The 17,174-nt window shown below is 44.7% G+C and overlaps 2 protein-coding genes across 7 annotated transcripts in view; one reads left to right on the top strand and one right to left on the bottom strand.

Annotated features, from left to right (window-relative positions):
• Positions 1 to 2,130: 2,130 nt before the first annotated feature.
• On the top strand, positions 2,131 to 11,340 carry LOC132085810 (fibrinogen-like protein 1). Of its 3 annotated transcripts, none has more exons than XM_059491283.1 (9): positions 2,131 to 2,345; positions 2,643 to 2,700; positions 3,836 to 3,917; positions 4,636 to 4,846; positions 5,906 to 6,065; positions 7,206 to 7,303; positions 7,383 to 7,471; positions 8,874 to 9,064; positions 9,996 to 11,340. In XM_059491283.1, exons 3-9 carry the CDS (start codon positions 3,846 to 3,848, stop codon positions 10,183 to 10,185), a joined length of 1,011 nt encoding a protein of 336 aa, XP_059347266.1. In that variant the 5' UTR covers positions 2,131 to 2,345; positions 2,643 to 2,700; positions 3,836 to 3,845; the 3' UTR covers positions 10,186 to 11,340. The 3 variants fall into 3 exon arrangements, with proteins under 3 accessions (XP_059347266.1, XP_059347274.1, XP_059347282.1); XM_059491291.1 differs by lacking the exon at positions 2,131 to 2,345 and adding an exon at positions 2,394 to 2,458; XM_059491299.1 differs by lacking the exon at positions 2,131 to 2,345 and adding an exon at positions 2,495 to 2,568.
• Positions 11,106 to 17,174, bottom strand: part of THSD1 (thrombospondin type 1 domain containing 1) — a 30,091-nt gene continuing 24,022 nt past the window's right edge. For all 4 annotated transcript variants that reach the window (XM_059491269.1, XM_059491243.1, XM_059491260.1 and 1 more), the window contains one exon: positions 11,106 to 16,555. In XM_059491269.1, the coding sequence (XP_059347252.1) occupies positions 15,180 to 16,555 (1,376 nt within the window). In that variant the 3' untranslated portion in view covers positions 11,106 to 15,179. The remainder of the gene's footprint in view (positions 16,556 to 17,174) is intronic.

Raw genomic sequence — 17,174 nt, forward strand, 5'->3', positions numbered from 1 at the left:
CCCCTGGTAAGTACCTCCACACCTGCAGTGCCTGCAAAGGAGCCTGGTCTGCAGTCTCTCCCAGAGAGCAGGGTGTTCATGGAGGGTGTCATGGGATAGGAAAGTATAAAAATAATGCAAATGCATAGTGCACCTGGATTCATTGCAAGTAATCTGTTTGTCTTTGAGCTGGATCCAGTCTACCCTGTATTTTCCTAGAGCAGAGTCAGACTCTTGCTGTGAAATCCTGAGGTCTCTCTACCTCCTTTGGAGCCTGGAGCAGTCTGCCTCATTTCTTGCCTTTCCCCTTTTAAGAACAAGCAACCAACAAGAAACCGGTCTTGGGAGAGTTTTGAGATGCCACTACTGCAATGATGTTCCTTTAGGCTCTGAAGGTGTTAATATCCATCAGGTGTCATGTTCCTGTGTTCATTCCAAGCCATATTTCCCCATAACTCTAGGAATATCCCCAGAGCCGTGCTCTTCAGTCACATTTATCCACCAGTTTGCGTGTGCTGGTATTGCATTTAATGTGTAAATAATGGTTTTTTCAGCACCTTCATACTTTTGCTGGAAGGAAGGTGGAGGACAGCAAGGTAGGAAGATTTTTAGTTATGAAACTGTTATTTTTTTGCTGACAGGATCACTGAGAATCTTAAGAAAAGGGAATCTGATATCCTTCCAAGAAACTAAACAGGAATTTGCATTCCAGAATATTTGTGAAGCATGTGTATTCCAGGGAAAAAACCACAACCCAGTATTTATTGTCACATTGCCTAGGGATTTCAACATCTGTGAGGAAACATTGGTGATCACACAGTGTCCACATTCTTTATGATGACTTGGTTATTTTAGCTCCGAGCCAGTGGAGCAGTTCCTGAAGACACTCTCCTGCTAGACCCCCCCTCACGTGAACTCAGCCTCATGGCAACCCCTCTCTTGTGCTTCAGATATTCCTAAAGCTCTCTCTAGCCTGGGAAAATAGGTTAATCATGAAACAGGTATGCAAGAACCATGTTCCAGCTGAGTGGGATTTTCACGTGCAGATGTTGCTGAGGCAAACATTGGTGGAGACCTAGAGGCAGCGTGAGTGCTCCAGATGTCTTGGCTCTGAGATATTTTGGCGGCCACTGAGCGAGGGTTGGAGATTGAGTCCTGTTCCTGCAAAGCTGCAGTGACAGAGCACACATGTGAGCTTCACTGGCACTGCAGTTTCACTCTCCCTTCTGCCCTGGGACCAGCAGAACTCAATGCTGTGAGGCCTGATGCTCCTTAATCTTATGGCCCTGCAGACAGCTGCAGGCACTGACTGTGCACCCACACCACAACTCCAACATTGACATCACAGCCTCAGCCCTGTCTCTGATCCCACCTAGGATCAGGAGATGCTCACAGGCCAACGAGATTTTTGGCCACCTTTTAGACAAGAGCATAAATGGTTGCACAGCAGGTTGAGCGCTGTCTGGATGGGTCCACCTGAGAAAGAGTTGCTGCTGCTGGTGAAAGCCCCAGGGGATGATGTGGAGCCTCCCTGTGCTCCAGTGCATGGTACCTGCACACCCTGCTGGTGGCTGCAGCTCCTGGCCAAAGGGGCAGAAAAAAGGGCCAAATACCCACTAGGGAGAAGAGGAAACATTTCACTCAATTTCATAGCTGTCAAAACCAGTCTTAAACTGGGGCTAGAAAACAAATGAGAAAAAAAGCACTGCTTACATAATCCTTTGGCAGTGGAATGAATCAGGGTTCTTGTGGGAGAAGAGGAATGCAGTTTTAAAGGAATAAACAGCATTCATGTAGCTGGTAGTAGCTGGATAGTCCTGCTTTCCTGAAGAGCAGCACAGACATTTGCCATGGGTTTATGTGCCCTGTCTTTTGTGCCCATGGTCTCTCCTCTGAAGAAAACTCTGTAAAATGGAGCATTCCTGCTGTTTTCTTTAAAATAATCTGTAATTCCTTGGCCATAATACAAAGGGAGGCACCCATCTGTTTGGTTTTGTGTTTTTTTTCTCTTTTCCACAAATGTCCTTGTTTGTGTTAACTAGCAAATCTAATCATCCAGCTCACAGGAGAGTTACACAACCCTCCCGAGATTTCAGTCTAACAGCAAGTCTTGCTTAACACTCCCACATTTGCTTCTTGCTTCAGATTTGCAGCTTCTTTGGCATTACAGCTGTACTCTTATAAAACAGATTAAACAGCAAAAGGAATGCTGAATGGAAAAGCTGTGTTATTTCCACCTTGCAGGACTTACTGAAATGTTCCTGGCTGGGTTAAAACACGAGCTGAAACTCCCACAGGGCACATTAGTCTGAGTGATTCACATAAACACTCAAAGAAGTCAGTCTTGGTTGAGCTTCCTAGTCAAGGTAGGTAATAGTACACCAGCAGCAGAGCCCCTCTCCCCTCTCCTTTAGAGAACATGGTTGATAGAAGCCTTCTGCTGTTTACTCTCACTGGGAAGCAGCAAGATGAGTACTGGGTAACAACAGAAAACTTGGGGCTTGGGTAACTCTTTCACATTAGGAACTGAGATGCCTTTTCTGTGAAACTGCCTAGTGCTGTGAAACATTCTTCCTCTGTGCCCTTGATGTAGGTCATCTGGAGAGGAAAATCTCATCAACCCCTTGAAATGCATCCAGGTTTATGACCACTTTCTTTTGCAGTTGACTTTTAGGGGAGATAATCTTTCCGGGAGGAGGTCTGAAGAAAGGCAAGTTACAGGTACGTGCATTTCATGTGTCTTGGTAAAGGTGTAGATGTAGTTGCTTTCTTTCTCTCTGCTGTGCACTGTCTGGTTTCCAGGAGCTGTCACTCATCCCACCCTTCCTGGTAAATTTTTGCTGTCACCAGTGGGCACTGCATGGGGCATCTACCTGCATGTCATCTTTTCTGGGCAACTTCTGTGGAGCTCTTCTTCCCTCAGCTTGCTTTGAGCCCTGCCTGCCCATCTTGGCAGAGGGCTCCTCTGTTGCAGCAGCTTTGGTGTATTGGAAGCAGCTCTAGGATCAGCTGCTGCAGGGATGCTGATAGAGCCACAGCTGAAACAAAGCACATCACTCAGAGCACAGAGCTGGGGAGCCAGGTTTCTGCAGCACTTCCAGATGTGAAGCAGGGGAGTTGGGTTTAGCCTAGTTTTCAGATTTTCTTTTCTTTCTGATTTTGTTGGGTTTTTTTAAAAGCACGATGCAAGCACACTGAGAACAATTTGTACCGTTCATTCACATTCAGCTGCATGTTCCCAGTGGCAGTCACTTAGCATATTTTCTAGCTAAGACTCTCCAATCAAAACCACATCTGTGTGTTGAAGCAGATTGGCAGTAGACATCTTCTCCCCTGAAATCCAAGGAAAAACTATTTCATGTCCACTTTGTCACATGTGTGACTTGGCCTCCAAGGTAATCCCATCCGCACAGACCACTCCGAGGATGAGGAGGGGAATGTCTACAGTCACTTAACCAGGAGGCAAATTCCTCTTAATTCCACTTTGAGAAGTTTGAACTGAATAAACTCTGTGGGATTTTGAAAAGTCCTCAAGAAAACATGATTGCTGAGCAACTTCCTGTGTGGATACCTGGGAGGAGATACGGAGGTTGCTGGAAAGTCACACAGAGTATTTATTTCTGTGGGGAATTAGGAGCAGACCTGAGCCTTTATCCCTGTCAGCATACCGCACTTGTGCTTTAGCTTCTCCTTAATATGCATCTTACCCTGATTTTGTCCTGCCTGTAGTTTCAAGCAACCTCCTTAATAAATCCTGCAGCATCTCCTGGGGAATTAAACATAAGTGTGAGGGGGGATTAAGTTGTGAGAGGAAGTAAAAAAGCTTCCATTACAGCCTGTCAATGCCTCTTTTCAGGTGATAAGAAATGTGTGTGATGATGCACTGGTTGCTGCTGCTCCTTCTGGTCAGCTTTGGCTCACCTGCACCCAGGTTTTCGGTGTGTATATTTTAGCTGTTTCTGTACTCTCGATGGTTCACCATTCCCAGTCGTGCAGAGATGGACACTCCCCCACAGGAGGGATGGAGAGCTGCAGGAGCAGAGCAAAAAGGAATCTGTCTGCAGCTAAAGGAATGTCGTGCTGATAATACAGGATTTTCATAGCATTAAGGGCTGTACAGCTGTCTGGGAGACTGAACTGACATTACTAAGAATTCAAAACAACAACAAAAACAACAACAAAAAAGTATTTTAAAAAATGTATTTTTATAGCCAAAATATCAGCTCTTTTTCAGTTTTACACAAAGCTAATTCTGGAACCTTGCTGGTTTCACCCATCTGCAGTGCAAGAGCCAAGTTTTCCCTCTCTTATCATCCGGAGCACTTTCATAGTTTGCAAACCTTCCCCTTGAGATCATTAAGTGGGGTCAAGACAAATTATTTTCATCCAAAGTAAATTTTTTGTGCATCTGATCGTATTCTGGCATGTTCTAATCCATGCCAAGGTTGTTTCAGGACCCCCTTTTCTGCTGGACTCAATTCAACAGCTCATGCTGTGCAAGATTTGGACATCTTAGGAAGAGATCACCATGAAATCATGGTGATCTACATAGGCAGTGTGACATGCTAGGGTGAAGAGGAGACAGATACTCTTTTCTCTGTGTCTCTCCTTACCACTGGCTGAATTGTGGGGGGTTTTGTTTTGTTTTCTCCATAGGACAAAGATATCTGCCTCCTAGACAACAATAAATTAAGACAAAGGTTAAAACACCTTCAAGATTTGCTTTACTTATATGAAATGCAGCTGAAGGACATACTGGAGAACACTTACCACAGGACGAAAAGTGAACTGTTCTCAGGCAACAGGAGTGAGCAGCATGAGACGCTTTTACCCACAACCAGTGGAAATTTGATAGTGTATGACCAAGGTACAGTTTGCAGTAGTGTGCCACTATGTTTATTTCTCCCTGCAGTGTCCCATATGTCATATTTTATGTCTGCTAAAAGTTTAAAAATTTTAAAGTGGATTGTGATTTAAAATACAGATACATGGGAAGGAGAAGAGCTGACTGGTTGCCCTGACACTAAAAGATATCCCTTGGGGCTAGAGTCACCTACCCTAGCTGCGGGCAGCTATTACCCAGGTACAAAATGGTCATCTTCAGCTGGGCTTCTTACCTGAAGAGAGGAACAATCACTTCTTGTGATTGCCATCAGATTTACTTTAGGCATCTGCTCTAGGAATAGATGGGTCCTGTTCTTGAAGAGCCCATATTTCCCGTGTGGCTTAGGGGAGCCCAGAGTGCCTGGCTCAGCTGCAGCTGTTTGGATGAGCCAAGCCTCCCTGTTCCTCAGCTCCCCCATTAATTCTGTGGCATAGAACAGGAACAGGCACTTTGTTCCTTGGTGTTATTTTGAGAACATGGTCATAAATGACATTGTTTCCTGTGGCCAAGACTTTAGCCTTCGGGCATTACATTGGAAGTGTGAAGCACTGAGATCCTGAAAGGCTCTCTCCTGATACAGCCCTGGTAGAGTTGGACACAGGTGTTTAGCCTATTATTTTAGAAATATTGTTCCCTGATCTCATCAGAAGTACAGCTGAGGGTACCTTACCTTCCACATGGAAATTAGCTTCCCTGCAAATGATCTTGCTGACAGATAAAGTTTCAGTCTCAGGTTTTCATGATATAGCCCCAGACTAAGCTGCAGCTGTCCTGCATCTCACCAAAGATTTGGGCATTATTCCCTCAGAGGGCATGGCTGTAAAGGCTCTCAAGCCTTAAAGCTCTTTGTCAGGCTGGCAGTTTGCAAACTGGTGTAGCTACTACATTGCTGCACCATTTCCTTTGACTTTGCAGGGCTTGCAGAGCTCTGCACAGGCTGGCCAAGTGTCCTTGTCCCATAGAGTGACATCTCCTCTTGGTGGCACACAGCCCTTGGCTTTGCCCCCAGCCCATTTAACAGACAGGTACTGTTGTGCCCAGATTGCTCTGCAGTGTATGGCCGGAGGAGCACCACGAGTGGCTACTACCGCATCAGGCCCAGGGCGGACCGAGAGCCCTTCCTGGCATTCTGTGACATGTCCGATGGCGGGGGCTGGACCGTCATCCAGCGGCGCAGCAACGGCAGGGAGAACTTCAACAGGTGCGTGCATTGTTCTTGCAGCAACAGGGCTTGCAGTCTGGCCACCAGCTCCTACCCCTGTCCTGCTGCCAGGCAAACCCCCACCCTTGAGAAGCAGGATGTGCAAGACTCTATATTAGTGATGATAGTTTAGGATTAGGACAATCTGGTGGTACCTGTTGGCAGCAGGGGGCCATTTTCAAAATGGATCTGCAACTTGGTGAGAACTTCCATGGGTTCTCTGCATTTGAATGCATATTTTATCATTATTAAAGACTGTCAAAGGCTCCAAATTGGCAGGTGTCTGCTACCAGTGCACAGACTGAGACCTGTTGAACAGATCTGTTCTGATATGAGGAATTTTGTTCAGCATGTTGTAACATTTATTATCATATTCAGATAACTTTTAAAAATGCCAAACCAGATTGTCCTTTTCCTATGCAAAATCCCAGAGAGGTGACTTTCATACTGAAATTTAGATCAGGAGAGATGCTCTGGTAGCACAGTTCACAAGAAATGTCCTCGTGAAGGTTAATTAACTATCACAGCACACACAATTTCAGGGCATATCTAATGCCTTCTAAAGTCTATGCAGTGCATTGCAAAGCTACCTCAAGTGACTCTAAGGCAGCTTACCCAGAGAGTGGCAGCTATCTAGCCAAGGTAGTTCAGGTGAAATAAAAACATCCTGAAGAGGAGCATTGACTAGTATGAAGGTCAGGCAGAATGAATATCCATAATAACAACATGAGAGAAGGAATAAACACAGGTTACTAAAACTCAAAATGATGACACACACTGAAGTATATGAGAATATCAAAGGTGGAGCAGGTGAATTATGACTTGCTGGAGAACAATATCAGGTATTTTGCTGAAGAACAATGTGACAGCTGCTGCTTTCCCTTTCCTTTTAACTGGAAACATCAGTCTGCAAGCACTGCATCTAGCAGTTTGAAGGTTTGATCCCCATGTATGTGTGTGCACAGGTTTAGCAAGGGAAAACGTAAGCTGCGAGTTGTATTTATTGCTAGATGAGTCAGATACTTTTAGAAAACAGTATCTAGATACAAGTGAAGTTTTAATTGTTACCATTCTCAAGTGTCAAAAACTGTCTAATCCCCTCTCATGATGAAATTTATATCTAGACATTTTTCTGCACAGGAAATGGGATGATTACAAACTGGGATTTGGGAAATTCCAGGGCAAGAATGATGAATACTGGCTGGGAAATGACCACATCTATGACCTGCTTGCTAGAGGTCTGAGTATTTTTTCTCCATAGATTTCTCTCTAATTTGCATTAAGTATTCATCTAACATGACACAACTTTATGTTTAGGAGAGAACTCATTAAAGATTGACCTGATGGACTGGCATGGGGAAAGACGTTATGCAATCTATGAAAATTTCCAGCTTGCAAATGAGCAGGTAAGAAATGGGAGAGCAGTGATTTGCTTGCCTTGGTCTGTGAGGGTGGGGCAGTGCATACACAGCATCACACCAGTATCAGGGTTGTATCTACAGCTCTGCAAAACTGACCTGCTCTGGTTTCCTGGGCTTCCTACTTTGTGTGACTGACAAAGAGCCCTGGGATCAGGGACATAAACCTGGGACTTCTTCCTTACAACTGAGAGCCCAGGTCAGTGGGTGACAGGAGCACATGTTTGTGCCCTCTTGCTAACTGTGCTGCTGAACAGAGGGCAGTTCCCTGGCCACAGGGCACAGGGATTCCCACATATATTTGCCTCTGGCCTCATGATTAAGAGTCTTCTGTGAGTGAGAAGACCCTTAGGGTTTGAACTTCTGCAACTAAATGGAACCCTGTTCTCCTGCTTTCTAAGAGACTGTTTCAGACTGTCACACAAAAGGCAAGTGCCAGAGCAAATCCTCTCAACTTTATTTTAAAATAAACGAGAGAATTCTAATCAAAGCTTTGAGGAGCAGTTCTAAGTTCCTATCTTCAAGAGAGGTACTTGTAGCACTATACCCACTGCTACAGACACAGAAAGCCCAGAGTCAGACACATCCTGTATTTTCATGCTGTGCTTTTCTAGCTGTAGACAGTGTCCAGCTCCATACAGGTGCTGTTCTTTGCAGACTTGCCTTCCTGAACACCACATGTAACTAGCTCAAATAACCAAGGACACTGCATGGACCTGTCCTAGTTCCAAATCCATCACTGCTCCAGAAATGTGCACATTACACTCAGTTTGCAATTAGCGGTTTCTTATGAAAAGTTTGAACAGCTGCATTTCAATACCTTACTGCCATTTTTCATAAAGAAATGAGGCCAATAATGACAGAAGAAAGCCCACAACACAAATGTGACCATCCACTTAATATCTAATATCTCTTCAACCTGTTAATTGTGTACAATGGAACTGTTATTCTAAATATTCCTACCAGGACCAGATAATAGAAATCAGATGGCTTCTCATCCTTGGAAGAGCAAAATGCCTAAGCATTTATTCTAGCTGAAGAACTGCTCTGTTTAGGAAGGCAATTACTTGACACTTGGCAGTTTTTGCTAAGTTGTTCTTGATCAGCTAGAAAGAGCTTTCCATCTTGCTGTAAAGTGTATTAAATGGTTGTTGAATGACAATAAACCCGGAGCCTTTTGTAGCAGCAGCAGTAATTACCAATCCCTTCTGGAAGTTTAAATCCTGCATTGATCTACACTAGGATCATTAAAGCATGGAGACAAAAGTCACCCTTGACTTCAACAGTGCTTTTGACAGTGAATGAAATGTCCAGAGCTGAGTTGGCCTCAAAACTGTGAGGAAAGGCAGAAAGAATGGATGTCAAATAAATGTTTCACATATTCTTGCAGGAAAATTATAGGTTATGGTTTGGCACCTATTCTGGTAATGCTGGCGACGCTCTGTCTGGTGGGAGCAATTTTGAAGATCAGTGGTCAGCTTCTCACAGAGGGATGCAGTTCACCACATTTGATAAGGATCACGATCAGTTCCTGGCAGGCAACTGTGCATCAGAGAACAAGGGTGGCTGGTGGTTTAACAGGTATGGAAAACAGCTGATTCCTCTTGGATGGGTAGGTTGTGGGTGGCTGCACAGCTGAGAGGACTTGCCTGCCTTACAGCAGCTGGAGGCTGCTGTGTGCACTTGCCACCTCTCACAGCCAAACCTACAGATTCTCAAAGGAAAAAAATTTACTACTTTTATTAGAGCAAAGCAGGTAAGTTGAATTCACTTTAAGAAAATGGGTCAGAACAAATGCATGGGGGACAATGACCTGAAAGGAAAAGAGCTCAGTTAAAATTCCTGAAAGTGCTTTGTGTTATACTCCAGTGAAGAAAACAACTGTAGCCATGGTAAGGTGAAGTGTGTACAAAGAACATTTCCCTAGAGTGGACCCTCTGTCTAAGAGCAGAGCTACCCCACAACAGTTATAAGGGTGTATTTGCTGTTTGGGCATATGCCACACATCAGTGGATAGGGACTCATGTTTAACAGCCCTGGAATCTGGGATATAACACTCTCAGATTTTCTCTGCTTTAGTACAGGATGAGCCTCTTAGACCAGATTCTCATCACATACCACTTGAAATTGGTGGAGCTAAAAAAATGTACATCAATAGCAGGATTTACCTCGATGAAAAGACATCTGCATTTTTAGGTGTTAATATGGAGCTGCCTACACTTGAGCTAGAGTTTACCAAAAGGCACTATACCCCTTTGTTCAGGCCATGCAGTTCTAATGCCCATAGTTAATACACCTGAAGGAGTCAACAGGCAGAATTATCTGACCAGTGTAGGTGTCTGCTTTAGGATGACCCACATATTCCTGTGTTCCACTAAAAGCATTAACCATTTAGTCCATCCTGTCCTGGCATATCTAGATATCTGTTGTGCGAGAACAGTACTTTGCAATGATGCAGTATCTTCTCATGCTAAACTGAATTCCCTTCTTGTCTTTCCTGCATTGTTCCAAGGTGCCATGCTGTGAACCTCAATGGGCGATACTACAAAAGAGGGAGGTACAGTGGACCCCATGATGACGGCTTGGTTTGGTCGACATGGCACGGGATGTGGTACTCACTGAAATACTCAGCCATGAAAATCAGGCCTCCATTCTTTATCGACAGAGAGAGCGGAGATGGTGACAACAGTCAGGCCAGCTGAAACTGGTGCTTTGGAAAGAGAAAAGCACAGGCTGAAAAGAGTGGTGTAAGTTGATAGCCAGTGCTCTGCTGCTGCCAATCGCCAAACCTGCACTTGATAGCTGGAGTTGCACCTGCTTCTGCTACCTGAGGCTAACAGCACGAGTTCTTTGAGCACAGTCAGACAACATTTTAATAAAAAACATATGGATCACAGTCATGGAATAACCAGAGATTTCTTTTCCAGCAGTTTTCAAGATTTTGTTGGAGAATGTTTCTTTAAAGTTCTCTGGACTTAGAAGGATCAAGCATGTGCTTTAATCAATCTATACTTTTCAAAGTCTTTCTCATCTTGATTTTAACCATCAGTGTTTCCGTTATGAGAACATCAGGATAGAAAGCACAAGGGGATGGGAATTGGACTTCATCTGATGTGCCTTTGTTAATGCTTTGATCTGCTTCAGGAGAATGTTTTTAAGCAACTTTCCCTATGGTTCTAATTGCTACACTTCAGATGCAGAGTGTTCCTGGAATGTGTGAAACCAACCCAGAGGATGGACATGCTCCAACTGCTAATGTGCATCCAGACTAAGGCTGCTTCAAAGTAGTCTGTCCACCCACAATGTGGACACTGTGAGCTCCATTCCAACAGCTTCCTGCCGCAGATCCACTGCTAGAGTACACCACAAGGCATTAAAGCAGACAAAGACAATCCTGCCAACCAGTTTTAAACCCCAGATTAAAATTATGTAGATTTGACTAAAATTAAGGTGAACAGAGATATTCCTAGGAGCTCCTAAAATGCAGTCATTCTCCTGTACATTGTCCTATAATTTACCAGATGACCTTGCATTAGTGAAGAGGAATCAGAAAGTGATTGAACCACAAGGCACACTGCTTTCATTGTCTCACTGGGTGAAATGAAAGAGCAACACAAATGACTGAAAGAAATGGAATACTGAAAATTTATTTTCTACAGCTGTTAATAACAACAATTAAAAATGAACAGCAAAATCAGCTTGATGCAAATAATTTAAACCTGCTTCCTTTTATTCTGATTTATAATAATTTTTAAACTGGTATTTCTCTTCCATTTACTTGCTTTTATATCCATACATACTGTAATTTGAATACATATCGACAAAGAGTGAAATAAAACCATCTGAGTAGGACTTAATACTTTTTAGCTGGTTTTCAGCAATAGGAATGTGAACAGAAATCTGGATCAAAATCTTGGAAACCTCATAATATGAGAAATGTATTCTTTCAGTGTTGGCTCTGGTGCTTTTTCACTTGTTGTCCTGGGTAGTTGAAAGAGTCTGCAAGGTAAGTTTAATTTTCATGGCTCAAGCTGTCCTGGAGACAATGCAGAGGCATGAGGTGAAGGTTCAGTTTAAAACTTGGTTTGGTTCCTTTGTTTCCTAGACATCCCAGTGACTGCAAGCATGAACATCCCAGCGTAATGGGCAGCACTCCAGGGAGCTGTGCTGCTAGAGCCTGTGCCCTTGGCTAGACTGCCCCCCTGCCCTCTTCTCAAGCATGCTCATGTGGAGTGAAATTTTCACCAACATGTCTGAAATGAGTTTGTCCTTGTGAAGAAAGGGCTGCAAAAAGGCAGCACTTATCCTTTCCCTTCTGATCACTGCTTCTGTATTTTGATACGGTAAAATCTCAGTGCAAGATTGTAACTGCATGTTGGGACATAAGGAATGACTTTGCACACATTATAACTGTGTGGCCTCTGAGGAGCACTGGGGCAGAAAGGATAATTTTTATTGTTTTGAAGACACAGAGAAATGTGAGTGAAATAAATTCATGCCTTCTGGCAGCTGAGGCTCAATCCCATCCTTCAGCAGAGAGCTAAGGAAGTAGGGCAAAGACTGTGGAAACTACAGCATTTAGGGGACAGCATTTGTGGTCTGGCAGTTCATTAAGCATCTGGTAACCCATCTGATAATGGATTATCAAGGTGGAGATGAAGTCATCAGGGCTAAATCAGACAACCAGCACCCAGTGCAGTTCCTCAGTGAGTAAGCAATGAGTGATGTCAAATCCAGACAATGGAGCCTGTTTCCCTGTGTGTCACTATGGAGGGGCAGGCATTAGAGCTGGACTGCCTTCAGCCAACATCATGGGTGTTTCTCCTGTCTCTGAGAGGGAAAGGGAGGCCAAGGCATGACAAGCTGGGAGGGAAGAGGTTTGCCCTGCTGCCTTTGATGTAAAATGTACGTAAGTTCATCTAAGGCACAACACAGCCCAACACTGGGACAACTTTGCAGAAAGCAGCATCTGATTTAGAGCAACGTTGCCCCTTCTCTGCCCTGCTGTGGCAAAGAAAACCCCCTCTGAGATGCAAGGGTCACAGGGCTTTGTGCAGGAGCCTGCAAGTCCCACAGCACACCTCAGGAAGCATTTCAGAACCACCTTTAATCTTAATAAACAGGGTAGAATGGCACTAGCTGAGTACTTAGTGGATCTGAGGGCTAGCGCCAAGCTCCAATCCCTCCTGCTGAAGCCTAGGGGAATGCTTACTGAATGTTGCTGCACTGCATATCTGGTCTCCCATTTCTCCAGGGTCTCTCTCCCATGCTGAGAGGCTCAACAAAGCTTAAACACATACTGCAGCCCTGCAGCTCCAATGCTGATGGATCCCCGCTTCAGGGAGAAGGTACTACCACAGACCTTACCTTAGTACAGGCAGGGTAAGTAACCTGAGCAGCAATTGTTCCAGAGCCGTGATTTCCAGCTCACTAAAGTCAATTTAAAGCCTCATTACATTTGATTGCCTTTGGATAAGTCTTCAAGCGTGAACACATTTATAGATGCTTTAAACAGCTTTTCAAGCTGACAGTTCATGGGAATGCATCGCTGGTACCAACACCACGCTGGGCCAAGGGCTGAACATGAGCATCTTGGCATGGCTCCCGGGAAAGAGGGAGCTCACATCACCCACCGAGTCAGATCCCTCACTCCAGCAGCAGCTGCAAAGCATTACCCATCAGAAAGGCCATTCAAACAGCCAGATTTGACTCTGGTGGCCAAATGCTGAGGCTTGCTCCTCCTATGTTGTCACAGCAGGTAACACCGTGTGCCTGTCAAGCTACCTGTGCCAGCTTTGGACACTGCAGCGGAGTGCCATCGGAAACTGGCAGCTTACACACAGCAATGTTGCTCTCCCTTTAATATTGCTGCTGGTTTGTGGGGGAGAAGGGCTGGGGGGGAAGAAGTGTGGGATTGGGAAATCTCTCTGCTCAGAAAGCCAGTTTTGAGAAAGATAGCAGGATACATCATGACAATGGAGCACATGCTAATTTTGCTTTCACACCCACAAGGCAGGTTAAAGGGCATGTAGGGTTAGGCTCCTTAGGGGAGAGTTGATTTCAGTCTAATAGTCCACTGCCTAAACCTTTCTTCTCTTACACCAACCTCCATGGGGAGCATCTCCTCTTTTCCTGTTTCTGCCCACTAGCATTCCCCGGTCTTTGCAAAGTCCCCAGAGAGTCGGTTATCCTAACAAATGGCAAGAAAAGTCTTAGTCATCCACAAAGCCTGAGCTCTGCTTCTGCTGTTAATTGGAGTTCCAACCCAACTCTGAATACTTACAGCAAAATCTAATGGCAAATTTGTGATGTCTGGTTTTAAAACACAACAAAAAAGCCCATCATGGTTTTCGTAGTTCACTGTTACTGCTCTCTACAATTCTCTGAAAGGAGGTTGTAGCAAGGCAGGAGTTAGTTAGCCCCTTCTCCCAGGTAAAAAGTGACAGGATCAGAGGAAATGGCCTCAAGTTGTGCCAGACGAGATTTAGATTTGATATGAGGGAAAATTTCTTCACTGAAAGAGTGGTCAGGCATGGGAAGAGGTATCCCAGGGAAGCAGTGGAATCACTGTCCTTGGAGGTGTTCAAAAGGTGAGTGGATGTGGCAGTTAAGGGGTATGGTTTAGTGGTGTTACGTTAATGGTTGGACTTAATTATTTCAGAGGTCTTTCCAATGTAAATGATTCTATAAGATTCCCTGTGAATCACCAGATATTGTCAAGCCATTTTAATTTTTTCTTCCCAGAATGGGTATTAATCAAATAATTTGTTGTTTTCTGGTTTTGTTCATAATTTATTTTGAGCTTGCCATGGTAGTATTATTGTCAATGTACTTACATTAAAAAAATTCAATAAAGGAAAGGATCACTATGGAAAGGATGCATAATTCAACAGTTCTCTCACTGCTTTTGACAGGTAACATGCTGCGGTGACATTTCTGTGAGGACTAAAATCTGATCACCTGTGTTCTTTGCCCTCCCTGTAGCATGCCTTTTGTACTAATTTCCTGCAAATATTTGTACATTGTTTTCTTGATATAAATATTGACAGTAAGAAAATATCAAAGTCTTGAATGATGAAAATGTCTCCTCAATTTTAAATTCACTCAAATATTCAGCATCAAATGTTTGCACTTTCATGCAACCAGCTAAAACACCTCCCACCATATGAGTTATTTGAGCAACACCTACAAATCAACACAGTTCACTGATGACTATCAGAAAAGTTATGAAAACTGCTCACAGATTGAGCTTTGTGCTTTCTACATGGGAAATGATTCACTAATCAGGGCAGATGGCTGAGGGTGCTGGACAGTGGATGCTTCAGTATCTCACAGTCTATCAGTACACAGTGGACAAGGTGGGAAATGTCAGCGGCACTCTTCATTTATGATGCACAAAACATGATGCTTTACGCAATAAAATCTATTGGCTATTCCTGAGCCACACCTTAACTAACGTGCTCCTTCCCAGGGTACTTTGTGTGTCTTGTACACACATACATACAAAAAATAATTATATGAAAGCACTTTTCAGTAATTAGAAAGGAATATGTTCCCACAAGCCAGACCCGGGGCATTACTCCCTGCTGCTGTGTGTAGAGGTAACATGACTCCTGCTCTTTCTTTCACCAGAAGCCAAGTGATCCTGCAGATCCTCTCCCACGCACGGCACTCCTGCAGGGCCACGATGAGTCACTCAGATCACCAGCTTCTCCATGCTCAGAGTGCTTGTTTCATCTTCTTCATTTGAGCCAAAATACCCAGGGAGGTCGATCATCTGCTGCTCCGCCTCCGTTAAGCCAAAAGTAGAATTGTCATAAAAGGCAAACTCAGGGTCCAGGGGGAAGCTCTGGCACTTGTCCCTTCGATACTGCGCAGGGCTGACGCTTTGGCCTCTCTGGGAATTATCTTTGCCATTTGGGCCGGTTTCTTTCCGCCACACACCTTTGGGGTTAGGTGAAGGGCCCCTCTTACTTCGGCTGGGCTCAGGCTTCTCAGCTGCCCTCTCCTGACCAGCAGGCTGGCGATCCGTGATCAGGTCCAGCTTCCTCACCGGGGGACCTGCCCTGTGGTGGGGCTTTGTGCCATGGCCCTGTGGTTCACACCCCAGCACAGTGCCCTGGGGCTGATCCAGCTTTTCACAAGCTGGATTGGCGTTTCTTGATTTTGGCCGTGTCCTGTCCTCCAGACCATGGTCCCACATCCTGGTCCTGGAGTTGTAGAGAGGAGTCTGTCGGGGTGTGAGAGTGGACATGCTTCTCTCTCTGAAAGGCCTGGCCTTTTTAGTTTCATGGAAACTGGCTGTTCTTCTGAACTGTGAATTTCTGTGACAGCCCCTCTCAGGCAAGTCCACTCTGTTATCCTGGTGCTTGAAATGACCTCTTCTTACCAAGGTTTGGGTAGGGCTCATTGCAGGATTGGCCTGTGAGAATGGAAAATCCAGCCTAGGGTGCGAGCCTTCTCCCAGGAACTTGGGCTGACTGGCTGGCTGGTCCAGGAATGGAGATTTGATCCGAAATTTGTTTGCCGCTGCCTCCTCTTGGTTTTCCCCGCTCAGGGGAAGCATGGTGGTGGCACCAAGAACCGTGTCCGTGAGAGGATTCTGAGAGACATGGTACACCTTAGTGGTCTCTGTCAGGCCTTTCTTCTTCATCTCTTTCAGCTGCTGCTGTGCCAGGCGGTAGCTGAAAATTGGAGGGATAATTTTTTGGGCATTTGGCTGAAAGTTTTCACTTCCAGAGGCATCATCTTCTTGGGCAAATTGGAGGCTTCGCCTGTAGGTTAGGGGAATATTAACAGGAGCATCCCCTCCTTCAGCAAAGCTGTCTCGTTGCTTGTTACCTTGGCAAATGTTCTCCTCATCTGAGTTCTTCCGGAAGCCGGGGGAATGGACGGAGCTTCGTCGGACAGCGGTGCTGCACTTCTGAGCTCTGCAGAGCTTCCTCCAGAGGGTGATAAGAACAGTGGCAAAGATGATGAACAAGCACAGTGAAATACCTGTGATGGTAACTATGTTATTTGCTTTCTGGTCCTCTCCTGGCTGAACAGAAGGTGGGGTGGGAGGCTGGACAGCTGTAAGAAAGAGCACACACATCTGTCAGAGTTGCACTGGCAGCAGCATTTTGGTATTTGAGGATGGATACTTCACACAAAAGAAGCCATTAATACAGTACAGGAATTTGTCTGCCATTAAAATTTGTTCATTGGAGATGACTTACTACTTGATGGCTTCAAACTGGCATGAACATCTACTTACTTTAAACCAAGACTGCCACAGACCTTTTAAACATAATAGTTATTTTTTCCTGTTCTGCTGTTTCCATAAGGTATTACTGCATACCTGGAAAATGGCGGAACTCTGCCTTTCTTTATGAAGTACATTTAGACTCCCCGTTGAAAAGTGACATAAAGGGGGTAAAAAAAATTCAACCCAGGCAAGTGCTTCAGATATCACTTTAAAATTATTTTTAGGAGAGCTTAAGTGGGTGTGAGAATTGAAATGAATTTGAAGAGAGAGGCAGCATCAGGAGAGGCAATGCAACTTTTCTAAGCAGTCCTCTGAGGATGCTTCTACCACTGTCTGGTGCCACAGTTCCAGAGGACAAAACCTTCCCGTGCCACAGCAAGCTTTCAACTGAAAGTGCCATTGCTCTTTCTTTAGCATTCTACTACCATTCTGATACCCTTCACT

This window comes from Ammospiza nelsoni, chromosome 2, assembly GCF_027579445.1.
Source record: "Ammospiza nelsoni isolate bAmmNel1 chromosome 2, bAmmNel1.pri, whole genome shotgun sequence".
Lineage (NCBI taxonomy): Eukaryota > Metazoa > Chordata > Aves > Passeriformes > Passerellidae > Ammospiza > Ammospiza nelsoni.

What these genes read in the sequence shown, in the direction of transcription:
- LOC132085810 (XM_059491283.1), top strand. Translation starts at nt 3,846, where the DNA reads ATGTGTGTGATGATGCACTGGTTGCTGCTGCTCCTTCTGGTCAGCTTT. An exon ending in CACCTGCACCCAGGTTTTCG is followed by an intron (nt 3,918 to 4,635) that starts GTGTGTATATTT and finishes TTTTCTCCATAG; the next exon opens with GACAAAGATATCTGCCTCCT. An exon ending in GGCAGGGAGAACTTCAACAG is followed by an intron (nt 6,066 to 7,205) that starts GTGCGTGCATTG and finishes TTTTCTGCACAG; the next exon opens with GAAATGGGATGATTACAAAC.